We start from the raw sequence: 27,222 nt of genomic DNA on the forward strand, positions 1-27,222 counted from the left end.
AGCAGACTGTGGCTCAAATCATGAACTCCTTATTGCCAAATTCAGACTTAAATTGAAGAAAGTAGGGAAAACCACTAGACCATTCAGGTATGACCTAAATCAAATCCCTTATGATTATACAGTGGAAGTGAGAAATAGATTTAAGGGACTAGATCTGATAGATAGAGTGCCTGATGAATGATGGACGGAGGTTCATGACATTGTACAGGAGACAAGGATCAAGACCATCCCCATGGAAAAGAAATGCAAAAAAGCAAAATGGCTGTCTGAAGAGGCCTTACAGATAGCTGTGAAAAGAAGAGAAGTGAAAAGCAAGGAGAAAAGGAAAGATATAAGCATCTGAATGCAGAGTTCCAAAGAATAGCAAGAAGAGATAAGAAAGCCTTTCTCAGTGATCAGTGCAAGGAAATAGAGGCAAACAACAGAGTGGGAAAGACTAGAGATCTCTTCAAGAAAATTAGAGATACCAAGGGAACATTTCATGCAAAGATGGGCTCAATAAAGGACAGAAATGGTCTGGACTTAACAGAAGCAGAAGATATTAAGAAGAGGTGGCAAGAATACACAGAAGAACTGTACAATAAAGATCTTCATGACCCAGATAATCACAATGGTGTGATCACTCATCTAGAGCCAGACATCCTGGAATGTGAAGTCAAGTGGGACTTAGAAAGCATCACTACGAACAAAGCTAGTGGAGGTGATGGAATTCCAGTTGAGCTATTTCAAATCCTGGCAGATGATGCTGTGAAAGTGCTGCACTCAATATGCCAGCAAATTTGGAAAACTCAGCAGTGGCCACAGGACTGGAAAAGGTCAGTTTTCATTCCAATCCCAAAGAAAGGCAATGCCAAAGAATGCTCAAACTACTGCACAATTGCACTCATCTCACACGCTAGTAAAGTAATGCTCAAAATTCTCCAAGCCAGGCTTCAGCAATACATGAACCATGAAATTCCAGATGTTCAAGCTGGTTTTAGAAAAGGCAGAGGAACCAGAGATCAAATTGCCAACATCCACTGGATCATGGAAAAAGCAAGAGAATTCCAGAGAAACATCTATTTCTGCTTTATTGACTATTGCAAAGCCTTTGACTGTATGGATCACAATAAACTGTGGAAAATTCTGAAAGAGATGGGAATACCAGACCACCTGACCTGCCTCTTGAGAAACCTGTATGCAGGTCAGGAAGCAACAGTTAGAACTGGACATGGAACAACAGCCTGGTTCCAAACAGGAAAAGGAGTACGTCACGGCTGTAAATTGTCACCCTGCTTATTTAGCTTCTATGCAGAGTACATGATGAGAAATGCTGGGCTGGAAGAAGCACAAGCTGGAGTCAAGATTGCCAGGAGAAATATCAATCACTTCAGATATGCAGATGACACCACCCTTATGGCAGAAAGTGAAGAGGAGCTAAAAAGCCTCTTGATGAAAGTGAAAGAGCAGAGTGAAAAAGTTGGCTTAAAGCTCAACATTCAGAAAACGAAGATCATGGCATCTGGTCCCATCACTTCATGGGAAATAGAAGGAGAAACAGTGGAAACAGTGTCAGACTTTTTTTTTTTTTTTTGGCTCCAAAATCACTGCAGATGGTGACTGCAGCCATGAAATTAAAAGACGCTTACTCCTTGGAAGAAAAGTTATGACCAACATAGATATCATGTTGAAAAGCAGAGACATTACTTTGCCAACAAAGGTCTGTCTGGTTAAGGCTATGGTTTTTCCTGTGGTCATGTATGGATGTGAGAGTTGGACTGTGAAGAAAGCTGAGCACTGAAGAACTGATGCTTTTGAACTGTGGTGTTGGAGAAGACTCTTGAGAGTCCCTTGGACTGCAAGGAGATCCAGCCAGTCCATCCTAAAGGAGATCAGTCCTGGGTGTTCACTGGAAGGACTGATGCTAAAGCTGAAACTCCAGTACTTTGGCCACCTCATGAGAAGAGTTGACTCATTGGAATAGACTCTGATGCTGGGAGGGATTGGGGGCAGGAGGAGAAGGGGATGAAAGAGCATGAGATGGCTCGATGGCATCACTGACTCGATGGACGTGAGTCTGAGTGAACTCCGGGAGTTGGTGATGGACAGGGAGGCCTGGTGTGCTGCGATTCATGGGGTCACAAAGAGTCGGACACGACTGAGCGACTGAACTGAACTCAACTGAACCCCAGAGGTGTATTGTGACCAGACAGTCCTGTCAGGCCTCATGTCTCCATCTGTTCTTGTATTCTATTCATTGCTTTCTCCACACAATGCTTTCCTAATGTCTAGCCCAGTAGTTTCAGCTCTAGCTGCACATTAGAATCTCCTGGGAAGTTTTCAAACATACCAAAACCCATGCCAAAGCTTCTCATTTAGGTGGTCTAGGGTGAAGCCTGGGTTGTAAGATTATTTGAAAATTTCCTCAGATAATTCTGACTTGCAGCCAGGATTGAGAACCATTGCTCCAGCTAGAAGAGTCCTTTCTCCTCTGAACTCTATAGCAGTTTTTTTTTTTCCCCTCTATCTCCTGTTGGCTGCTTTGTACATGCCGTGTATCTTAGTTCCCCAACCAGGACCCCAGCAGTGAGAGCACTGAGTCCTAACTACTGGACCACCAGGGAATTACTGCAGTTTCTCTTTAATGGTGCTCAACAAAACTTTAAAAACGTGTTCTACATTTCACTGAAGTTATTTACACGTGTATTTTATTTCTCCAGCTGTGCCAGAAGCTTTTTGAGGACAGATATTGTGCTTCATTCTTCAAATCTCCAACAGGGTTCAGTTCAGTTGCTCAGTCGTGTCCAACTCTTTGTGACCCCATGGACTGCAGCACTCCAGGCTTCCCTGTCCATCACCAACTCCCAGAGCTCGCTCAAACTCATGTCCATCGAGTTGGTGATGCCATCTAATCACCTCATCCTCTGTCGTCCCCTTCTCCTCCCACCTTCAATCTTTCCCAGCATCAGGGTCTTTTCCAATGAGTCAGCTCTTCTAACAGGGTTACCCAAGGACATTTGTTTATCCCGTCACCTGGGCTCAGTAAACATTCATTAAGCACAAACCTATCCCTGAAAAAAGAACTAAAAATAGCAAGAACCGCATGACCTTGACTAAGTTATATAACCTCTAAACCACTTGGGAAATACTTGGTTACAGCCAGTCTTGGAAAAGACTGGTCCCCCACTGGCATTATCATGGAACAACGTGCAGGAGCCAGCCTGTCAGGAAGTTATCTGACGTCTTCCTTGACCACCCTTCTAAACTTGCAGCTCCCTCCCTGCATTGCCCATTCTTTGCTTTTTCTCCTTGGCACTCAGCACATACTCTGTGTTTCACTTCTCTTCTTTATTGTCAGTCTCCACCCACCCACAATGTAAGCTCCCTGTGGATAGAGATTTTTGCCAGCCTGGTTCACTGCTGTATCTTCAGAATTCAGAATAGTACCTCTCAGGTAGTAGATGCTCAATAAATATTTGTTAAAATAATAAATAAGTATTTTAGCCTATTTTTAAAAAGAGGTTTAATCCCTGACCTCTACTCCAGCAACATGAATTACTTTTTGGTAAATATTTATAGTCTTTACTATAAAGCCTTTCTTTTCCAATAAAAAATTATATTTCTAGCATAAACATGTATATTCTGAATTGTGTTTTGGAAATATAATGTCATTTCTGAGAGCATCGACAGTGGTTCTGTTTAAGCCCAGGGAAGGTTGGAGCAGGGATCATGGTCATGTTTTGGGGACTGATGTATGTGAACTGGAGCAGAGGAACAGGGTCTGGGATGGTTAGTGGAAGCCAAGGAAACCTGAACACTGGGTGTTCTTGCACCACGAGAACTCTACTCCTAGGTATTCCAGAGGACAAGGACCGTGGTGACAGAGGTGGCCAAGAAGAGCAGGTAGATGCGGAAGAGCAGGTTGTCCATCATGTGGCCGAATTGCACCCACAGGTCAGCGAGCTGGGCTCTTGTCAACCCTGAGCCCCCATTCAGTTCTGCCTCTTTGGGTCCCAACTCCTTCCCTCCCAGTTTTCCTGGCTCCTTCAGTCCTATAGGGAGGACAGAGATATAGCCATGAAATGGGAAGGAGACAGGATTAGAGAAATGGGAGACTGGGAAGTTGGGCCCAGTGTAAACAGGGTGAGCAATGTAGACTTCTCTTACCAGACAGGTGGGTGGATATAAGGCCCAGGCTTGTGTTTTCTTTGTGGGGCACAGCAGGGTAACATGTCCTTGGACTGGCGTGGCGTAGAAGCAGGGAGTGGAGCCAGCAAGGCATGGGTGGGGGCTGGGTGGTGGCCAGGTGCAGCAGGTAGGTGATAAAGATGGTCTCCAGCAGGCTGAGCACCATCAGGGACAGACACAGGGCAAAGTAGACACCTGGGTGGCAGGAAGAAGCACACTCAGGTGAGTCAGGTCCAGAGGGACCACCAAGCCCCCCTTTCTTCTGTCTCACACCTCAAGCCTTTTTTAAGATTGACTGCACCTTAGCTGCCTTAGCAGATCTAGCCAGTTCACTCGCCTACCGTGCCTATGTTTTTTTTCATTTTTCATTTCCCAACTGTGAGGTAGGGGACATACTAATGAGGGAGGTGCCAGTGGCAGGAAGTAAGTCACTGATATTGAGCAGGAATACATTGTAGCCCAACAGGAGTGTCATCTTGAATGGGGCACGGTTTTCGCTTTCTGCCGGCAGGTAGAAGCTGAGGGCGTCAATGGCGACTAGAAAGCTACTGGGCACCAGGAGGTTTATGACGTAGAGGGTGGGCCTGCGCCTGATGGCCACCTGGTGGAGAGGGGAGAGCAGAGAACCAGGTGAAGTTAGAACTGACGTGAAACCAAGGGATGAGTCCAGTCTCTTCTTTTCTTTTTCTTTTTTTTGGTCTCCACCATACAGCCTATTGGATCTTAGTTCCACGACCAGGGATCAAACCCGCACCCCCTGCACTGGAAGTGCAGAGTTCCAACCACTGGATCACCAGGGAAGTCCCTCCCCTTCCTTTCTTGATGTTCTCACTCCAACAGTAACTCTTTTTGGGAGGAGCAGCTTTTGTGTGACAAATAGGACTCCCCCATACCCACTGAAGAAAACCTAGGCCAGGGATGATAGGTTCAGAGATGGGGGTTGCTTTGGGGACTTGGGAGAGAGGAAGGCTGTGAGGGTTATGGTACCTAGGGACTTTTTTGGTCTTAGGGCGGTGAAAGGCTCTGAGACTTAGAAGGGTCTGATGAGGAAGCTATGGGGGATGAAGAGTCATGCTGGAATCTCTGGCCTTACATAGAACATGATCTGGTCAAAAAGACTGGTGCCCACAGACATCTTCGGGGTGGCCTTGTTGATGCCCAGGAGCTCCCACTCTCCTTGTGTGCGGCCAAGGTCACGTGAGTTATCCATTATCTCCCACACTTCCTTGTCCATGCCCAGCAACATGCTTTCCTCTGCCGGGGAGACAAACGCTCAGTTGATATCTGCTCAGCACCTGCTCTATGCTGGGATTGCAGAGATGATTCAATGACTGTTTTAGTTACTTTTTCAGCTAGTCCTATAATGTGACTTCCTTGCTGCCCAGTTGCCTCCTTTCAGCTTTGGGCTTTTTCAGGAAGTCTCTAAAATTCAACTTCTCCCCACCATCCATACACCCACAACTAGCAAATACTCCACTATCCCCTTTTATACATAAAAAAGTGACTTGGCCCCTGAATGATTTTTTGTTGCACCACTGGTTGATCTCATTTTACCCCAGTTACTCAGTGCAACTCACCTGTATAGAGGAAAGAGCTAAAGGTGAGGGTGCAGTTCTGCTGGTCAAATGGGAAGTAGAAGATGTCCAGGTTACAGATGCTGGTCACCCTCATCGGTTTGTTATACACAACGCGACCGTCATTAGACACATATGCAGAGAGGCCGTCTGGGGTCTGATCCACATCCATGCTAAGTGGCAAAAGTGGGGGCAGGCATCTGTTTAAGTTTTGGTCTTAAGTCAAGGTTTCCCAATGCTGCTGCTCTGCCATCTTTTCTTTTTTTAAAAAAAAATTATTCATTTTAATTGGAGGCTAATTACAGTATTTTAGTGGTTTTGCCACCATGGACATGAATCTACCATGGGTGTACATAGGTTCCCCATCCTGAGCCCCACACCCTCTTCCCTCCCCATCCCATCTCTCTGGGTCATCCCAGTGCTCCAGCCCTGAGCACCCTGTCTCATGCATCGAACCTGGACTGGTGATTCGTTTCATGTATGATAATATACATGTTTCAATGCTATTCTTCCAAATCATCCCACCCTCACCTTCTCCCAGAGTCCAAAAGACTGTTCTATACATCTGTGTCTGTTTTACTGTCTCACATATAGGGTTATTGTTACCATCTTTCTAAATTCCATATATATGTGTTAGTATACTGTATTGGTGTTTTTCTTTCTGGCTTACTTCACTCTGTATAATCGGCTCCAGTTTCATCCACCTCCTTAGAACTGATTCAAATGTATTCTTTTTAACAGCTGAGTAATATTCCATTGTGTATATGTACCACCAGCTTTCTTATCCATTCGTCTGCTGATGGACATCTAGGTTGCTTCCCTGTCCTGGCTTTTATAAACAGTGCTGTGATGAACATTGGGGTACACATGTCTCTTTCAATTCTGGTTTCATCGGTGTGTATGCCCAGCAGTGGGGTTGCTGGGTCCTATAGCAGTTCTATTTCCAGTTTTTTAAGGAATTTCTACACTATTCTCCCTAGTGGCTGTACTAGTTTGCATTCCCACCAGCAGTGTAAGAGGGTTCCCTTTTCTCCACACCCTCTCCAGCATTTATTGCTTGTAGACTTTTGGATCACAGCCATTCTGACCGGTGTGAAATGGTACCTCATTGTGGTTTTGAGTTGCATTTCTTAGATAATGAGTGATGTTGAGCCTCTTTTCATGTGTTTGTTAGCCATTTGTATGTCTTCTCTGGAGAAATGTCTGTTTAGTTCTTTTGCCCATTTTTTTGATTGGGTCTTTTATTTTTCTGGAGTTGAGCTGCAGGAGTTGCTCGTATATTTTTGAGATTAATTCTTTGTCAGTTGTTTCATTTGCTATTATTTTCTCCCATTCTGAAGGCTGTCTTTTCACCTTGCTTATAGTTTCCTTTGTTTTGCAAAAGCTTTTAAGTTTAATTAGGTCCCATTTGTTTATTTATATATTTATTTTGCTTTTATTTCCATTACTCTGGGAGGTGGGTCATAGAGGATCCTGCTGTGATTTATGTCAGAGAGTGTTTTGCCTATGTTTTCCTCTAGGAGTTTTATAATTTCTGGTCTTACATTTAGATCTTTAGTCCATTTTGAGTTTATTTTTGTATATGGTGTTAGAAAGTGTTCTGGTTTCATTCTTTTATGAGTGGTTGACCAGTTTTCCCAGCACCACTTGTTAAAGAGATTGTCTCTTTTCCATTGTATATTCTTGCCTCCTTTGTCAAAGATGAGGTGTCCATAGGTGCGTGGGTTTCTCTCCGGGCTTTCTGTTCTGTTCCATTGATCTATGTTTCTGTCTTTGTGCCAGTACCACACTGTCTTGATGATCTGCCATGTTTTCTGCCCACCGTTTTCTCATTTCTAGGGGAAAAGTTGATGAGCTGTGACTGTGCTCCTCTCTGAAGTGAGTTTTCAGTAGCCCCACTGCATGGGTTTGCCCTGCACTGCCCTGGCCTGCTCCTTGCAGAAGAGTCTTCCCCCAGCTTTTCCCAGCCCTGATACTCACGATTCTACGATGAAGATGTCTGGGAGCCACAGGTTCTCAGCTGTGATGGTGAGTTTTTTGATATCACCACATTCTTGTGGGTCCCAGCTGATAAACGGGTGATTCCAGCTCTAGGATACAGGGTGCAGAGAGATGGTTATGGCTCAGACCTGAAGCTAGTTTATATCAGCATTTGCTTCCCTTGAGTCCCTTAAAATATACATACATATGTCTGAATTTTTTCTAAATGTATGTACTATGGGCATATGATAAAACTTCAACAACTCCAGAAAGATATAATATAAAAAATAACTTTTTCCCTCCTTAATTCACTCCAACTCAGTTCATCTCCCCAACTCAGTCCCATTATTAACAGTTTTTTATATGTCGTTCTAGAAAAAATAAATATTCCAGAATTCGTTTTTACTTACCTGGACTCATACTGTGCACATTGTTATATATGTTGCTTTTTAATTTTCTTTAGCCACATTTCCTTTTAAACTCTGATTCCTTTTCTCTCTCTGGTGATAATGTCCCTCTTCTCTAGTTTACAAAGTCTAGAAACCTTTAAGGTTTATAGGAAAACCTTTACAGGAAACCTTAAGCTGGGGTGCTGGATACTTTTGAGCCTTGAAGCTTACTTAAGGGTTTCCAACTATACTGCCCTTTTTCTTCCTGTTTTTTCCATCTGAATTTCAAAATTGATTGGCAGCCCAGAAAGCTATTTGTCACCAGCAATGGCCCCATTCTGGTTGTATTTCCTTGGGCACTGTCAGTTTTAACAAAAGTGATTTTTGCAAACAAAGCCAGAAAATCAGGCAAGGAGAAAGAGAGAAAAATGCTGGGATTACATACCAACTTTAACCACAGAAATGATGTCAGCAGCTGAAGTTGTGCATCCTGATTTAAAAAAAAAATCCCCATTCAAGATCATTAGTGCTATGAAATCAGGTCCTAGTCTACCTCTTCCCTTTGTTTCCTAAGTGGTCCCATGTTCAGTTTTTCAATTACAAGTCTCGAAAGATAGTTCAGAAAAATTCAGGTTGCACAGAAACTATAAGGAGAAAAAACAGCATGGGAGCCCATTGGGAATATGTTTTTTTTCTTCTTTTTTTTCTAAGTGGAATATTCCTATAAGGGCAGGATTCAAGGACAATGTTCCCTGCCAAAATGTCACTGCAGCATTCCCTGTCATGTCTCTCAACCCCATAGGATGAACATCAAACTTGTACAAAATCCATTCAGGAGGCTTATCGCTTACCACTGGACAGCTATAACGCTGGACTGACAAGGTAAAGAGTTCTTGTTTTCTATTGGCAACCTATAGAAAAATATAGCAGTCAAAACTTACCACTTCCAGGATGGCAGACAGGGTGAAAGAGATGTTGATATGAGTAGGGATGCTAAAATTGGTGACTGGACGGAAGTCCTTCTTGTTAAATACAGACTGGAAGACAGTGGGGTCTACCCCCTGCTGGTCAAAGCCTGAGCAATTGATGGTGAAAGTGTTTGCCCTTCCTGTAGAGAATAGAGACCCTGTGAGATGAGAATAGGGCTTTTGTGTTTTCCTAAGTGAGAGGAGAGCCAGGGCTGGGACCTGAGAGCCTCCCTGCAGAGAAAGAAATGTGGACACAGGGTGGTCATGTGAACCACCACCACCACCCGCCTTCTTGAACAAGAGTCCCAAAGGCCAAGGCTCTGGGACTTTCTTCCTGCCAGGGCTGAGGAGGATGGGCTGGTGTGGTAGGCAAATGGTGGAAGTTGATGTGGTGAGCTGAGTCAGGGCACAGCCCTTTCTTCCTGTGCTTTTGGTCCTGTATAAAGCCTACCCAAATCCGTATGCAAACTGCTTCTCTGGGGAGACCTCTTCCTTCCATAGTGGTGACCCTAAAGTTTTGGCCTTTGTCTGACCATACTTTTCTTCTCTCCAGCTCTATTATGATTCTTCCTTGTAGATACTGAACAAAATTCCTCTAAAATTTTGTTTCTCAATGTTCCCTTCCCACTTTCATGTTTTCTCATTTCACAAACATCTGTGTGATGTCAAACACGTGGAAACTTAAGGAAAGTGGTATGCAATGTGAATTTATTGACTTCCTACAATGTCCTGTGCCCTGTGACCTTCTCAAACTCAGTGATTTCCTCTAAGATCTATGGGAGGCATTTTCATCATCACCATCTTGATAAGATCTCGTTGATCATCCACCATGTGGCTGATGGAGCTGTATGATGAAATGTTAAAGTCCTTCTGCCCACCTCCCCCGCACCCCAACCCCAACCACAGGTGACTGTGGTTATTCCTGTAGCTAAGCCCAGCCTTTTCTTTCCCACGTCTCTTTTACATCTCCCCATTCCAATTATCTCATGAGGTACATCTCCAAACTAAGGAGAAGCATATCTGGGGGGAAGCAAACACTGTCCTTTTCCTCTATATCACCTCTCTACCACATCTGCCAAAGCAAGGTGGGAAGGAGTTATGTTATTGTCAGAAGGACCCAAACTACCCTGTTCATAGTTACTAATCTGGTAGAAGGACAAGTTGAACATTATTAATATAAAGGAGTGGAATCAGAGAGGCAGTAAAATGGAAGAACAGACGATTTAGTAGATGCCTATGCAGGCAAATGAGACAGGAGCTGTGTGTTCTGATTAGTGAAATAGGTTTTTCATCTGTTTCCCAAAGGAAACCAAAACATAGATATTAGAGAGAAAGGAAATGTTTAACTCAACTCCTTTGGGTGCTTTCTAGTTCTGGGGAATGAGAGGGTTTCTGGAATTTTCTCAGAACAGTATTCCCCTCTTTCCCTGTTCTTGTCTCATCTTACCTTGAAGCAGAAGGCTGGCACTGAGGCAGAGGAGGAATCCCCCTGTAGTGGACCACCACCCTTCCATCCTCCTCTTCTGGATTCTTCTCTAAGGACTCACCAGGAACCCAAACCCTGGAACTTAAAAGAGTCCAGACCACACCTTGATTCCTGGTTTTAAATGCTGCTCATGACAGCTGACCACTCCCTAGTGAGAGGCTGTGGCCAGAGAGGTCACAGCAGAGTGTCCTGCTTTGCCCCTGTCCAAGTATGCCTTCTGAGCTCTAGGCATGGAGAAAATTGGGCCACTTATCTTTGTCTAGATAAGTGGTCTCAAATTTGAGTTACAAGGACCTTTCAGGAAAACTGGGGGACTTGGAAGATGGGGCAGGTGAGGTCATTAATAAATGTATCATGAAGTCCTTCTGGAAAGAACTGTGCCTCAGAGAAAGTGTATGGACCACCAGGAAGGGATGAGTGTGCTCTTTTGTGGTGGGGCCACTTGCTGATTTCACAAGGCAGGAACATGTAATTATTTTGTTGCAGACCTAGAAATATATCCTTTATCCAGCTAAGGACCTTAGGGATTACTGTCAATACTGAGTTAAGAAGCTTGCTTGAGAGTTTAAGTTCCTTTTTTTGTGACATAAACCTTTCAGAACTCTGTCCCTGCAGTTAGCACCACAATACAGCTTCTTTATAAGGTTTCCTCTATCTAATTTTCCCTAACGTAATCCTTTATTTTGCCATTCTCCTAAAATAGAAGTCTCCCACTTACCCTTCCCTGTCTAATGTCTCTAAAGGCCTACAGCCCTGGCATCATCAGGTAATGTTTGTGAGTTGAAAAATCATTTGGAGGTTTGCACGTGTGTCTGAAAGCACCCCAAGTGGTTCTGATTCACACTCAGTTTATTGAAAACTTTGGGATGGGCTATATTGAGATACCACAATCAGGATATTGCTATTACTATTGATATACTCAAGATATAGAACATTAACTCCAAGATCTTTCATGTCACCCTTTTATAGCTATAATTACCTCCCTCCCCATTACTCTACCACCGGGCAACCGCTCACTTGTTCTCTATTTCTATAATTTTGTCATTTCAAGAATGTTATATAGACCAAATTATGCATATGTAACCTTTTGGGATTGGCTTTTCTCACTCAACAAAATTCTTTGGAGATCCATCCAGATAGTTGCCTGTATCAGTACCACCCCCTTTTCCTGCTGAGCAGTCGTCCACAGTATGGATGTCACACAGTTTGTTTTTCTACCTGGTGAAGGACTTCTGAGTTTTAGGGAAAACACTTACTTTGGACACCAAATATGTGTTTTTTTCTTCCCCCCTCATACTGAGCCATTTGGATATTCATTATCCACAGTTAGTGCCAGTCCCACAAGCAAAAGTCTCATTCCCACGAGACTGCCCCCTACTTCAGATGCCTATTACAAGCCCAGGTCTCCCACACTTCTGGACAACTGACTATAAATTGAGGGTTCCCACAACTCCATCCTCAGGTTTAATGGTTTGTTGTATGGCTCACAGAACTCATGGAAACACTTTGTTTACTGACTTATTACTAGCTTTGTTCGTAGTGATGCTTCCTAAGGCCCACTTGACTTCACATTCCAGGATATCTGGCTCTAGATGAGTGATCACACCATCATGATTATCTGCGTCGTGAAGATCTTTTTTGTACAGTTCTGTGTGTTCTTGCCACCTCTTCTTAATATCTTCTGCTTCTGTTAGGTCCATACCATTTCTGTCCTTTATTGAGCCCATCTTTGCATGAAATGTTCCCTTGGTATCTCTAATTTTCTTGAAGAGATCTCTAGTCTTTCCCATTCTGTTCTTTTCCTCTATTTCTTTGCATTGATCGCTGAAGAAGGCTTTCTTATCTCCTCTTGCTATTCTTTGGAACTCTGCATTCAGATGCTTATATCTTTCCGTTTCTCCTTTGCTTTTCGCCTCTCTTCTTTTCACAGCTATTTGTAAGGCCTCCCCAGACAGCCCTTTTGCTTTTTTGCATTTCTTTTCCATGGGGATGGTCTTGATCCCTGTCTCCTGTACAGTGTCACGAACCTCATTCCCATAGTTCATCAGGCACTCTATCTATCAGATCTAGTCCCTTAAATCTATTTCTCACTTCCACTGTATAATCATAAGGGATTTGATTTAGGTCATACCTGAATGGTCTAGTGGTTTTCCCTACTTTCTTCAATTTAAGTCTGAATTTGGTAATAAGGAGTTCATGATCTGTGCCACAGTCCGCTCCTGGTCTTGTTTTTGTTGACTGTATAGAGCTTCTGCATCTTTGGCTGCAAAGAATATAATCAGTCTGATTTCGGTGTTGACCATCTGGTGATGTTCATGTGTAGAATCCCAAAGAAAGGCAATGCCAAAGAATGCTCAAACTACTGCACAATTGCACTCATCTCACATGCTAGTAAAGTAATGCTCAAAATTCTCCAAGCCAGGCTTCAGCAATACATGAACCGTGAACTTCCTGATGTTCAAGCTGGTTTTAGAAAAGGCAGAGGAACCAGAGATCAAATTGCCAACATCCGCTGGATCATGGAAAAAGCAAGAGAGTTCCAGGAAAACATCTACTTCTGCTTTATTGACTATGCCAAAGCCTTTGACTGTGTGGATCACAATAAGCTGGAAAATTCTGAAAGAGATGGGAATACCAGACCACCTGACCTGCCTCTTGAGAAATCTGTATGCAGGTCAGGAAGCAACAGTTAGAACTGGACATGGAACAACAGCCTGGTTCTAAATAGGAAAAGGAGTACGTCAAGGCTGTATATTGTCACCCTGCTTATTTAACTTCTATGCAGAGTACATCATGAGAAACACTGGACTGGAAGAAACACAAGCTGGAATCAAGATTGCCGGGAGAAATATCAATAACCTCAGATATGCAGATGACACCACCCTTATGGCAGAAAGTGAAGAGGAACTAAAAAGCCTGTTGATGAAAGTGAAAGAGGAGAGTGAAAAAGTTGGCTTAAAGCTCAACATTCAGAAAACGAAGATCATGGCATCTGGTCCCATCACTTCATGGGAAATAGAAGGAGAAACAGTGGAAACAGCGTCAGACTTTCTTTTTTTGGGCTCCGAAATCAGTGGAGATGGTGATTGCAGCCATGAAATTAAAAGACGCTTACTCCTTTGAAGAAAAGTTATGACCAACCTAGATAGCATATTCAAAAGCAGAGATATTACTTTGTCGACTAAGGTCCATCTAGTCAAGGCTATGGTTTTTCCATTAGTCATGTATGGATGTGAGAGTTGGACTGTGAAGAAGGCTGAGCACCGAAGAATTGATGCTTTTGAACTGTGGTGTTGGAGAAGACTCTTGAGAGTCCCTTGGACTGCAAGGAGATCCAACCAGTCCATTCTGAAGGAGATCAGCCCTGGGATTTCTTTGGAAGGACTGATGCTAAAGCTGAAACTCCAATACTTTGGCCACCTCATGCAAAGAGTTGACTCATTGGAAAAGACTCTGATGCTGGGAGGGATTGGGGGCAGGAGGAGAAGGGGATGACAGAGGATGAGATGGCTGGATGGCATCACTGACTCGATGGACATGAATCTGAGTGAACTCCAAGAGTTGGTGATGGACAGGGAGGCCTGGCGTGCTGCGATTCATGGGGTCACAAAGAGTCGGACACGACTGAGCGACTGAACTGAACTGAATTGATATAACAGAGGGCTTCCCTGGTGGCTCAGATGGTGAAGAATTTGCCTGCAGTGCGGGAGACACAGATTCAATCCTTGTATTGGGAAGATCCCCTGGAGGAGGGAATGACAACCCACCCACTCTAGTATTATTTCTTGGAGAATTCCATGGACAGAGGAGCTTGGTGAGCTACAGTCCATGGGGTTGCAAAGAATCGGATGTGACTGAGTGACTAACTTTTTAACTTTTATATAATAAAGGATATAGATAAACAGCCAGATGAAACGATATACAGGGCAAAGTTTGGAAGGGTGCTGAGTGCAGGAGCTTCTGTCTCTAAGGATTTGGGGTGTGCCACCCTCCTGGCACATGAGTTTGTCAATCCAGAAACTCTTCGAATTCCATAGTTCAGGGATTTCTTACAGAAGCTTTGTTACATAGGCGTGGCTGATTATTAACTCAGTCTGCAGCTCCTCTCCTCTCAGCAAAGCATGGGGATTGGAGCAGGAAGTTCCAAGCTTCTATGGCTTGGTCTTTCTAATGACCTGTCCCTATTCTGAAGCTATCCAGGAGTCTACCAAAAGTCACCTCATGAGAACATCATCCGGGAAATTCCGAGGGATTTAGGAGTCTGTGTCAGGAACCCAGAGCAAAGACCAAATATTGAACACAAGATGTTCCTAACACAACTATCGCTCAGGAAATTACAGTTTTAGGAACTCTGTTTCAGGAATTGGGAGCAGAGATCAAATATATTTTTCTTCACAGAGTTGTTTACAGTTTTTGTCTATTATGCATAAAGCTGCTAGAAATATTTGTGTTGTGGTTTTTGTGTGAACATAGGTTTTCTGGAATAAATACCCAGAAGTGCAATTGCTGGATTGTTTGGCTGTTTTTGCTATTTCTCATGGTCTACAGTAGTGAAAGCCTGAAATGCTAATCACTAAGCTAGCAGGGAACTCCCTGAATATACAGTTTATTTATTTATTTGGCTGTGCTGGGTCTTTGTTGCGGCATGTGAACTCTTGGTTGCGACGTGTGGGATCTAGTTCCCTGACCAGGGATCAAACTCCAGCCCCCTGTGAGAGGGGTGTGGAGTCTTAGCCATTGGACCACTAGGGAAGTCCCATGGGTGTAAGTTAAGTTACTTTACCTCTTTTCCTCAATTTCTTCATCTATCAAATGGATAATAGCAATAGCTCTTATCTTATTGTTATAAGGATTAAATAAGGTCATAATTTCAAAATGCTTAGAAAAGTGCTGGTACATAATAGCATGATATAAATATTTGTTAATACTAATTTCAGAGAACACAGTCTGACTGCTACTAAATTTTGAGAAATACTTATAGTCTACCTATAGTTTATTTTTGTAAATATTCCAAATGTGCTTACAAAGAATGTATTCTCCAATCGTTAAGTGTAGAGTTCTATATATTCTCATTACATCTAATTTAACTGTGTGGTTGAAGAATATTATTTTTTCAGTAATGTGTTGTCACTGTGAAATATATTGAAATCTTCTATTTTAATACTAGAACTGTCACTTTATCTTTGTAATTCTTTCCAGTTTTGCTTTATGTATATTTGAAGTTATTTTATTAAATGCATTCAAGTTTATAATGTTTATATCCTCCAAGTGATAGGATAAACATTTTATCTTAATGTTGAGATTCTCTTTATTCTGAATAATTGTTTTTGTCTGATGTTGCTAGAACCATTCCAGCTTGCTTATGATTAGTATTTACCTTACATGTCTTTTCCTCTCTTTTACCTTCAGCTTTTCTATGTCCTTTGGTTTTAGGTGTGTCTTTTTAAAATCCAACTAAACAAACACTACCTAAATTGTTGAGTTTAATACATTTACATTTGTTTTATTATTAACATATTTGGATTTACTTCTGCCATCTTATTCCATGCTCTGCTTCTTTTTTTCCTCCTTTCTTGACTGCTTTTAGTTTCATTTAGGATTTTCTTTCCTCATTTCATTTTTCCCCTCCAATCCTTTGTCTTTGTTTACCACTTTCAGCCTGTCTTCCAACTTATCAGTTCTTTTTTATCTGTGTCTAATTGAATGGCATCACCGACTCAATGGATGTGATTGAGCAAGCTCCCGGAGATGGTGAAGGACAGGGAAGCCTGGCGTGCTGTAGTCCATGGAGTCACAAAGAGTCAGACACAACTGAGCGGCTGAACAACAACAATTTACTTTAATTTATCTACTGTGGTTGTTAAATTTCAATAATTGTATTTTTAATTTTTTAGAAATTATATTTGCTTCTTCTAATACATCTGCTTATTTTTATAGTCCTTTGTTCAGTGTAAGGGCTTCCCTGGTGGCTCAGAGGTTAAAGCGTCTGCCTCTGATGAGGGAAACCTGGGTTCGATCCCTGGGTCGGGAAGATCCCGTGGAGAAGGAAATGGTAACCCACTCCAGTATTCTTGCCTAGAGAATCCCATGGACAGAGAAGCCTGGTAGGCTACAGTCCAGGGGATCGCAAAGAGTCGGACACGACTGAGCGACTTCACTTTCACTTTCACTTTCAAAGGTACATAATGGAATGAGAAATCTCACATCAATCTAGTCGCAAAGCGTCAGACACGACTGAGCAACTTCACTTTCACTTTCACTTTCAAAGGTACATAATGGAATCAGAAATCTCATCTAGTGAGTAGTTACGTGTACAGAATATATCAGAATTGTAAGTCATAAGAAAGTTGGAGAGAGAAAAGCATTTTTGTTCAGTGTACAAAATCTTCACCTACCACAATGTTATAGTATGTTTTGCTCTATTTTTTTCTTTTTAATTTATTTTTTTTATTGAAGGATAATTGCTTCACAAAATTTTGTTTTCTGTCAAACCTCAACATAAGTCGGCCATAGGTATACATATATCCCCTCCCTTTTGAACTTGACTCCCATCTCCCTCTTTATTCCACCCCTCTAGGCTGATACAGAGCCCCTGTTTGAGTTTCCTGAGACATATAGAAAATTCCTGTTGGCTATCTATTTTACATATAGTAATGTAAGTTTCCATGTTACTCTTTCCGTACATCTCCCCCTCCCCTCCCCCCTTCCCATGTCCATAAGTCTAATCTCTATGTCTGTTTCTCCACTGTTGCCCTGTAAATAAATTCTTCAGTACCATTCTTCTCTATGTATTCTTCATATATTCGTATATATGTGTTAGAATACAATATTTATCTTTCTCTTTCTGACTCACTTCACTCTATATAATAGGTTCTAGATTCATCCACCTCATCAGAACTGACTCAAATGTGTTCCTTTTTATGGCCGAGTAATATTCCATTGTGTATATGTACCGCAAATTCTTTGTCCATTCATCTGTTGATGGACAGCTAGGTTGCTTCCAAGTTCTAGCTATTATAAATAGTGCTGCAATGAACAATGGGATACATGTGTCTTTTTCAATTTTGGTTTCCCCAGGGTATATGCCTAGGAGTGGTATTGCTGGGTCATTTGGCGGTATTATTTGTAGTTTTTTAAGAACTGTCCATACCGTCTTCCATAGTAGCTGTATCAATTTACATTCCCACTAACAGTGCAAGAGTGTTTCCTTTCCTCCACACCCTCTCCAGCATTTATTGTTTGTAAACTTTTTGATGATGGCCATTCTGACCAGTGTGAGGTGATATCTCACTGTAGTTTTGTCTAATAACAAGCAGCTTTGAGCATCTTTTCATGTGTTTGTAAGCCATCTCTATGTCTTCTTTTGAGAAATGTCTGTTTAGGTCTTTTTCCCACTTTTTGATTGGGCTGTTTGTTTTTCTGACATTGAATTGTATGAGCTGCTTGTGTATTTTGGAAATTAGTCCTTTGTCAGTTGTTTCATTTGCTATTATTTTTCCCCATTCTGAGAACTGTCTTTTCACCTTGCTTATAGTTTCCTTTGCTGTGCAAAAGCTTTTCAGTTTAATCAGGTCCCACTTGTTTACTTTTGTTTTTATTTCCATTACTCTAGAGATCTCTTCAAGAAAATTAGAGATACCAAGAGAACATTTTATGCAAAGATGGGCTCGATAAAGGACAGAAATGGTATGGACTTAACAGAAGCAGAAGATATTAAGAAGAAGTGGCAAGAATACACGAAGAACTGTACAAAAAAGATCTTCACGACCAGGACAATCATGATGGTATGATCACTCATCTAGAGCCAGACATCCTGGAATGTGAAGTCAAGTGGGACTTAGAAAGCATCACTACGAACAAAGCTACTGGAGGTGATGGAATTCCAATTGAGCTATTTCAAATCCTGAAAGATGATGCTGTGAAAGTGCTGCACTCAATATGCCAACAAATTTGGAAAACTCAGCAATGGCCACAGGACTGGAAAAGGTCAGTTTTCATTCCAATCCCTAAGAAAGGCAATGCCAAAGAATGCTCAAACTACTGCACAATTGCACTCATCTCACACGCTAGTAAAGTAATGCTCAAAATTCTCCAAGCCAGGCTTCAGCAATACATGAACCGTGAACTTCCTGATGTTCAAGCTGGTTTTAGAAAAGGCAGAGGAACCAGAGATCAAATTGCCAACATCCACTGGATCATGGAAAAAGCAGGAGAGTTCCAGAAAAACATCTACTTCTGCTTTATTGACTATGCCAAAGCCTTTGACTGTATGGATTACAATAAACTGTGGAAAATTCTGAAAGAGATGGGAATACCAGACCACTTGACCTGCCTCTTGAGAAATCTGTATGCAGGTCAGGAAGCAACAGTTAGAACTGGACATGGAACAACAGCCTGGTTCTAAATAGGAAAAGGAGTGTGTCAAGACTGTATAATGTCACCCTGCTTATTTAACTTCTATGCAGAGTACATCATGAGAAACCCTGGGCTGGAAGAAACACAAGCTGGAATCAAGATTGCCGGATGAAATATCAACAACCTCAGATATGCAGATGACACCACCCTTATGGCAGAAAGTGAAGAGGAACTAAAAAGCCTGTTGATGAAAGTGAAAGAGCAGAGTGAAAAAGTTGGCTTAAAGCTCAACATTCAGAAAACGAAGATCATGGCATCTGGTCCCATCACTTCATGGGAAGTAGATGGGGAAACAGTGGAAACAGTGTCAGATTTTATTTTTTTTTTTGGCTCCAAAATCACTGCAGATAGTGACTGCAGCCATGAAATTAAAAGACGCTTACTCCTTTGAAGAAAAGTTATGACCAACCTAGATAGCATATTCAAAAGCAGAGACAATACTTTGCCAACTAAGGTCTGTCTAGTCAAGGCTATGGTTTTTCCAGTGGTCATGTATGGATGTGAGAGTTGGACTGTGAAGAAGGCTGAGCGCCAAAGAATTGATGCTTTTGAACTGTGGTGTTGGAGAAGACTCTTGAGAGTCCCTTGGACTGCAAGGAGATCCAACCAATCCATTTTGAAGGAGATCAGCCCTGGGATTTCTTTGGAAGGAATGATGCTAAAGCTGAAACTCCAGTACTTTGGCCACCTCATGCGAAGAGTTGACTCATTGGAAAAGACTTTGATGCTGGGAGGGATTGGGGGCAGGAGGAGAAGGGGACGACAGAGGATGAGATGGCTGGATAGCATCACTGACTCAATGGACTTGAATCTGAGTGAACTCCGGGAGTTGGTGATGGACAGGGAGGCCTGGTGTGCTGCGATTCATGGGGTCAGAAAGAGTCGGACACGACTGAGCAACTGAACTGAACTGAGGAGGTGGGTCAAAGAGGATCTTACTTTGATTTATGTCATCTAGTGTTCTGCCTATGTTTTCCTCTAAGAGTTTTATAGTTTCTAGTCTTACGTTTAGGTCTTTAATCCATTTTGAGTTTATCTTTGTGTATGGTGTTAGCAAGTGTTATAATTTCATTCTTTCATGTGTAGCTATCCAATTTTCCCAGCACCATTTATTGAAGAAGATGTCTTTGCCTTGTTGTATATTCTTGCCTCCTTTGTCTAAAATAAGGTACCCATAGGTGCATGGGTTTATTTCTGGGCTTTCTATCTTGTTCCATTGATCTATATTTCTGTTTTTGTGTCAGTACCATACTCTATTGATGACTGTAGCTGTGTTGTATAATCTTAGATCAGAAAGGTTGATTCTTCCAGCTCCATTCTTCTTTCTCAAGACTGCTTTGGCTATTCAGGGTCTTTTTATTTCCATATGAATTATGAAATTTTTTGTTCTAGTTCTGTGAAAAATGCCATTGGTAATTTGATAGGGATTGCACTGGATTTGTAGATTGCATTTGGTAGTATAGTCATTTTCACAATATTGATTCTTCCTACCCAGGAACATGGGATATCTCTCCATCTATTTATGTCATCTTTGATTTCTTTCATTCAGTTCAGTTCAGTCACTCAATCGTGTCTGACTCTTTGCAACCCCATGAATTGCAGCACGCCAGGCCTCCCTGTCCGTCACCAACTCCTGGAGTTCACTCAAACTCACATCCATCAAGTCGATGATGCCATCCAGCCATCTCATCCTCTGTTGTCCCCTTTTCCTCCTTCCCCCAATCCCTCCCAGCATCAGAGTCTTTTCCAGTGAGTCAACTCTTCGCATGAGGTGGCCAAAGTATTGGAGTTTCAGCTTTAGCATCAGTCCTTCCAATGAACACCCAGGACTGATCTCCTTCAGAATGGACTGGTTGGATCTCCTTGCAGTCCAAGGGACTCTAAAGAGTCTTCTCCAACACCACAGTTCAAAAGCATCAATTCTTCGGTGCTCAGCTTTCTTCACAGTCTAACTCTCACATCCGTACATGACTACTGGATAAACCATAGCCTTGACTAGATGGACCTTTGTTGGCAAAGTAATGTCTCCTCTTTTCAATATGCCATCTAGGTTGGTCATAACTTTCCTTCCAAGGAGTAAGCATCTTTTAGTTTCATGGCTGCAGTCACCATCTGCAGTGATTTTGGAGCCCAAAAAAAGAAAGTCTGACACTGTTTCCAGTGTTTCCCCATCTATTTCCCATGAAGTGATGGGACCAGATTAGTGTCTTATAATTTTCTGTGTACAGTTCTTTTGTTTCCTTAGATAAGTTTGTTAGATATTTAATTCTTTTTGTTACAATAGTGAATGGGATTGATTCCTTAATTTCTCTTTCTGATTTTTCATTGTTAGTATATAGAGATGCAAGTGATTTCTGTGTATTCATTTTATATCCTGCAACTTTGCTAAATTAACTGATTAGCTCTAGTATAATTTTCTGATACTACCTTTAGGGTTTCCTTCAGGGTTTTCATGTCATCTGCACACAGTGAGAGCTTTACTTCTTTTCCAATCTAGATTCCTTTTATTTCTTTTTCTCCTCTGATTGCTGTGTTTTGCTCTATTTTTCCCCCAGAATTTTTATAGTTTTAACTATTATATTTATGCCTATGATAAATTTTGAGTATATTTTTGCATATGATATGTGTCAATATCTGTAGTCAACACAAATATCTATTTTTTCTAGCACCATTCATTTAATAAGACTGTTCTTTCTCCACTGAATTATCTTGACCGATTATCAAAAGTCAATTGACTAACATGCATGGATCTATTCTGGATCCTCTCTGTGTTCTATTGATCTATGTCTATCCTTACATTGCCTCACATACTGTATATCTAAAGTAAAACTTAAAATCAAATAGTGTAATTTCTTCATCTTTGTTCTTCTCTTAAAAATATTAGGCATTTGCAATTCTATATATATTTTAGAATCAGCTTGTCACCTCTCTAGAAACAAAAAACCTTGCTTTTATTGTGAATTAAACAATGCTTAAACAAATATACAAATGTAGGGGAGACCAAGATGGTTACATAGGAGTCTCTTAGACATCCCTCCTCCCATAGACACACACAGAGCAATTCCCTCTGAGAGAAATCAGAAACTGGCTGAGTGACTTCTACATGTTGGGCAAATGAGAAAATATCCACATGGAAATGGGTAGGAAAGATGGAGACATACACTCAATGTACACTAGTTCCTTCACCCAGCATAGTACCATATAAGCAGGAGAGAACCCTCAACTCTGGAATGAACCGTGACCTGAAGAGTGAAAGCTTTGAACCACACATCTAGCATCCCAACTTTTATTCATCTCCTTCCTTGTTACAAAAATGATTTAAGATATTATACCTTTTAACTGAGGGCATAAAGGGAGATAAGCAAGTACAGTTAAATTACCTAGTTAAATGCATGGTTGAAAACAATCTGCCAATGTTCTTTTAATATCAGAAAGTGAGCAGTGATTTTAATCTAATGTAAGTTCAAGTCTGTTAACTCCATAAATAAGACTGCAATTACTGATCTAAAAATAATTAAATGAAAACCTATACAACAATGAATATGAACAAAATATTGCTATTTACACATGGCTAAATCTCACAAATATAACACTGAGGGAAAGAAGTCAGACATAAAAGAATACCTACTGTAATTCCACTTATCTAAACTGTAAAACAGACTAAACTAGTCTAGAAGTCAGGTTAATGATTACCTTTGGAGAGAATGAATGGGAGCAACAACTGCTAAGGCCCCAATGAGTGTTTTTCCAAGAGTTGTTCTATTTCTTCACTTGGATTGTGGTAATACAGGTGTGATCAACTTTAAAAATTCATTCAGTGGTACACACAAGATTTGTACACTTCTCTGTATGTATCCTAGATTGCAATAAAAAGTTTGAAAAGTTAAGGAAGAAAAACCTTTATTGTGTAAGGGTTTGGCATGCCAGCTGTGTGTTGCCTTAATATGTTAAAAGGTTGCATTAATGATTCAAAATATTGCTTAACAGTTATTGAATACTGAAATAAGAAACTACTTTGGATGACTGAATGTCTCAAATTAGTTTAAATAATACATGGAAGATGGATTCCAAGTGTAAGCCTGAGTAGAGTGAAAAGAAAGTAGCCTGTGAACTCAAGACCCCTGAGACTCGAATTCTAAGCAGATCTTTTTTCAAAAAGTATGAGGAAATAGGCAAGAGTTGTGGTCTTTGGTCAGATGTGGGAACTAGGCAAGCTGCTCCTTTGGGGTCTAGTGAATACCATGTTAGCATAGTGTGGAACACGTAGTAAGAGAGTAAGAGAGACCTGGGCATTGGACATGTTGTCTTGGGATAACTTGGCAGAATTACTCAATTTACCTTGAAGGGAAGAAACTTGAAGAATGATTTTATTTCCTAATTGCATTTTATCTTCTGTCTGCTAAATTGCACCTTTAGAAATCCTTGTGTTTGCTCAGTAAGCTTTCTGGTGTTTCATTGAGACAGATGGCCACACGAGTTATAGAAAACTCTCGTGGTATAATTACAAAGTGCTACTTATTTTGTACAGATTCCTACCACTATGCTATATAGGTGGGAAATTAGTATCAGGAGTATCACCTCTGAATTATTAAGTATAATAATATAAATGAATTGTCCGATGGTAAAGAATCCGCTTGCAAAGCAGGAGACCCTGGTTTGATTCCTGGGTTGGGAAGGTCCCCTGGAAACGGGATAGGCTACCCCACTCCAGTATTCTTGGGCTTCTCTGCTGGTGACTCAGACAGTAAAGAATCCGCCTGCAATATGGGAGACCTGGGTTTGATCCCTGGGTTGGGAAGATCCCCTGGAGGAAGGCATGGCAACCCCCTCCAGTATTCTTGCCTGGAGAATCCCCATGGACAGAGGAGCCTGGCGGGCTACAGTCCATGGGGTTGCAAAGAGTTGAACACAACTGAGTGACTAAACACAGCACACATAGTAAAGGAGAAATAGTAATGAAAGATGTTGGTATAAAGAAGGTGTAAGAGGAAATACAAGAGTAGTGACAGAGGAAGGTGAGAGAAAACAGTGTTGAAAGAGCAGACAGGCTTGGTTTTCAGCAAGAGAAACAGAGAGATGAAAGAAGAGAGGGGATAAGTATGAAACATGGTATTGTCTGTAGATATTCTGGATTTCTAGAAGATAGGAGGAATCAAAGGCAGTATTGAGATAAAACTCACAGTAAGAATGGGCAGGTATATGGGGCACCAAAACAATAAGTAAGAAGGGATTTTTCTTAGAACTGTTTAGTGAATACATGAAACACCGAGGGACTTTCCTGGTGCTCCAGAGGTTAAGACTTCACGCTTCCACTGCAGGGGGCATGGGTTTGATCCCTGGTTGGTGATTTAAGATACTGTATGCCTCACGGTGTGACCAAAAAAAAAAAAGACAAGAAACACTGACATGTGAGAAGGTTGTGAGGATATACCGGATACTGCTAATAAAAGGAGGGAGTGGGAGCTTAGAAATGGCAACCTAAAAAGTTAGAAACATAATCAAGCATTTGAAGACAGTAGTAGTATATCCAGGGCCAAAGAGTTCATAAATTTCCAATGTGTTCCCTTAACAGAGGTTTATACTAGCAAATGGAGGAAAAGGAAATAAAGTTGTAAGTATATGTTTTTTTGAAAGGGAAAGGGGTAAATCATATGTACATCCTCTGAAATTGTGAAATACCCTTAACATTCCTGCTGACACATCTAGGCTAGGGCTTAAACTATAGCTTAAATTATTTTGCCTCATTGTCAGGTCATGTTTTAAACTACAAGAATCGCCTCAGCCTTAACACATGAATAGTTGGTTGCTTTGCAAAGGATATTGTCAATTGTAATGGTCTTGGCACAGAAAACCTATAGTCACCTATGTGTGAGGTAGGACTGCAAAGTTGACGTCTAGAGAAACACAAATGTGGGGATGGGAAAGGAAATGATGCAAAGGTGCCCTTAAGGAATTTGAAATTCCTCAAAGTTGTGGTAAACACTTTTCATGTTAAATTGTTAGCAAAAGTCAAGGGCAAGTTTCTGATTGTTTCTGATGTTTCGAGTAATGGAAAGAAGGAAACGTAAGAGAATCTACAAGCAGAAATACCATTGTCGGTGTAATAAGGATTGTTTCTAAGAACAGAGATAGTTGACATATAAGAATGGACTGCTAATTTTCTACATAAGTTATGGGAAAATAAAATAAAATATACCAAGATGGGATAAAGGGATTGCATCTAGAGCTAATAAACACTGATTCTTGGCTAGCTGGTGTTCATTCATACATTGCAACAAGTCTGTTAAGCACCCATGATGTGTCAGGCGTCATGGTACCATATACTGATTTGTAAAAATGGGTGAGACATTGTCTTTTAGGAAAGCACACTCTTTAAGGGGAGTCAGAAATATAAATAAATCTCTGAAATCTATTCATCTAGTTGAATATAATTAAAACATAATACAGATATTCATCCTTGGTATTCTTTCACTTCCCCTTTCAATTTCTCTCTCTCCTCAGGTCCTTGCTCCCAGTTACCTGTTGGAGTCCTCCCCAGGATATGTGCTGGTAGGGATATGAAGTACTGTTAATACAGAACCCTTTTTTTTTTTTTTCAAATAGATTTTGGGGAATTCCCTGGCAGTTCATTGGTTAGGATTCTGTGCTTTCACTGTCAGGGGCCTAGGTTTAATCCCTGGTTGAGGAGCTAAGATCCTGCAAGCCTCTTGGGACAACTCCCCTACCCCACCAAGAAGGAAGGGTTTTTGGCAGGGAGTAAATATAATATACGCTCATTGAAAACACGGACTTCCCAGGTGGGTACAATGGTAAAGAACTTACCTGCCAACGCAGGAGATGCAGATATGATCCCTGGGTTGGAAAGATCCCCTGGAGTGGGAAATGGCAGCCCACTCCAGTATTCTTGCATGGAATATTCCATGCACAGGGGAGCCTGGTGAGCTACAGCTGATGGGGTCACAAAGAGTTGGACACAACTGAGTAACTGAACACGCACACATTGAAAACACAGATAAAAATATAAAAGAAGATAGCAATCCTCATAATCCCATTATCCTGGACAAAATTAGCTCTTGTTATTTTTGTTTTTCATGTCTAGCTGTCCATTGGAGAAATAAATGGCAACCCACTCCAGTATTCTTGCCTGGAGAATTCCATGGACAGAGGAGCCTGGTGGGCTATAGTGCATGGGGTCACAAAGGGACATGAATAAGAAACTAACGCTTTCACTCTCAGCTATTCATATCTTTCCCCTGCATTTCTATCTAGCATTCTTTTTTTAAAAAAAAAACCAAATTTTATATACATACTGTTTTATAACTTGTTTTTTCCACGCTATATATCATGGACCTGTTTCCCTGGTTTTGACATAAATCTACATTCTTACTTTAAACGGCTATAGAGCATTCCTTTATGTGGCTATAGGACTATTTAATTTGAACTCTTTAATTGAGGCCCTTAATTAGTCTTCCTGGACCTTCTTCAAGCATGTATATGTATTCAGAAGGCCCTCTCTTTGATTTTGTGAGATTAGAAGAACCTGTCAGAATAAAACTTGACACAAAGGAAAGTGAAATGAAAATGGTTGATGAAAGGGACATTTTAAAATTTAAGTATGTTATAATAATTTCTTGCAAATGAGGTGATCTTTTCATTCTTTTGAATCTCTGAAAGTGTCTGAGAGACTTCAAGTCAAATCCCATTACACCTGTTTAGAATGAAGTATCAAAGCTCCTACAAAGGGGCTTTAAAAAATCATTTATTTTTTAATTGAAGGGCAATTGCTTTACAGAATTGTGTTGGTTCCTGCCATGCCAAACATCAACATGAATCAGCCATAGGTATACATGTGTGCCTCCCTCTTTAACCTCCCTCCCACCTCCCACCCCATCCCACACCTCTAGGTTGTTACAGAGCTCAGTTTGAGTTCCCTGAATTATACAGCAAATTCCTATTGGCTATCTAGTTTACATATGGTGATGTAAGTTTCCATGTTACTCTTTCCATACATCTCACGCTTCTCCTTTCTACTCACCCAGCTGTGTCCATAAGTCTGTTCTCTATGTCTCCATTACTGCCCTGAAAATAATTACTTCAGTACCATCTTTCTAGATTCCATATGTATGTGTTAGTATACAATATTTGTTTTTCTCTTTCTTACTTCACTCTGTATAATAGGCTTTAGGTTCATCCACCTCATTCAGTTCAGTTCAGTCGCTCAGTTGTGTCTGACTCTTTGTGAC

At 41.2% G+C, this 27,222-nt stretch overlaps 1 protein-coding gene across 1 annotated transcript; it reads right to left on the reverse strand.

Moving 5' to 3' along the window:
- Positions 1 to 3,828: 3,828 nt before the first annotated feature.
- LOC138423325 (5-hydroxytryptamine receptor 3C-like) lies at positions 3,829 to 10,592 on the reverse strand. The gene is made up of 9 exons (XM_069559144.1): positions 10,526 to 10,592; positions 9,052 to 9,218; positions 8,556 to 8,600; positions 7,722 to 7,831; positions 5,745 to 5,914; positions 5,261 to 5,421; positions 4,564 to 4,768; positions 4,147 to 4,362; positions 3,829 to 4,031 (listed from the first exon to the last, which is right to left on the reverse strand). The coding sequence occupies exons 1-9, from the start codon at positions 10,590 to 10,592 to the stop codon at positions 3,829 to 3,831; spliced, it is 1,344 nt and encodes a 447-aa protein (XP_069415245.1).
- Positions 10,593 to 27,222: the final 16,630 nt, after the last annotated feature.

The sequence above is a fragment of the Ovis canadensis genome, chromosome 1, assembly GCF_042477335.2.
Source record: "Ovis canadensis isolate MfBH-ARS-UI-01 breed Bighorn chromosome 1, ARS-UI_OviCan_v2, whole genome shotgun sequence".
NCBI classification, from domain to species: domain Eukaryota; kingdom Metazoa; phylum Chordata; class Mammalia; order Artiodactyla; family Bovidae; genus Ovis; species Ovis canadensis.

What these genes read in the sequence shown, in the direction of transcription:
- LOC138423325 (XM_069559144.1), bottom strand. Translation starts at nt 10,592, where the DNA reads ATGGAAGGGTGGTGGTCCACTACAGGGGGATTCCTCCTCTGCCTCAGT. An exon ending in CATTTCTGTGGTTAAAGTTG is followed by an intron (nt 7,832 to 8,555) that starts GTATGTAATCCC and finishes CCTGTATCCTAG; the next exon opens with AGCTGGAATCACCCGTTTAT. An exon ending in TTGACCAGATCATGTTCTAT is followed by an intron (nt 4,769 to 5,260) that starts GTAAGGCCAGAG and finishes CCTCTCCACCAG; the next exon opens with GTGGCCATCAGGCGCAGGCC.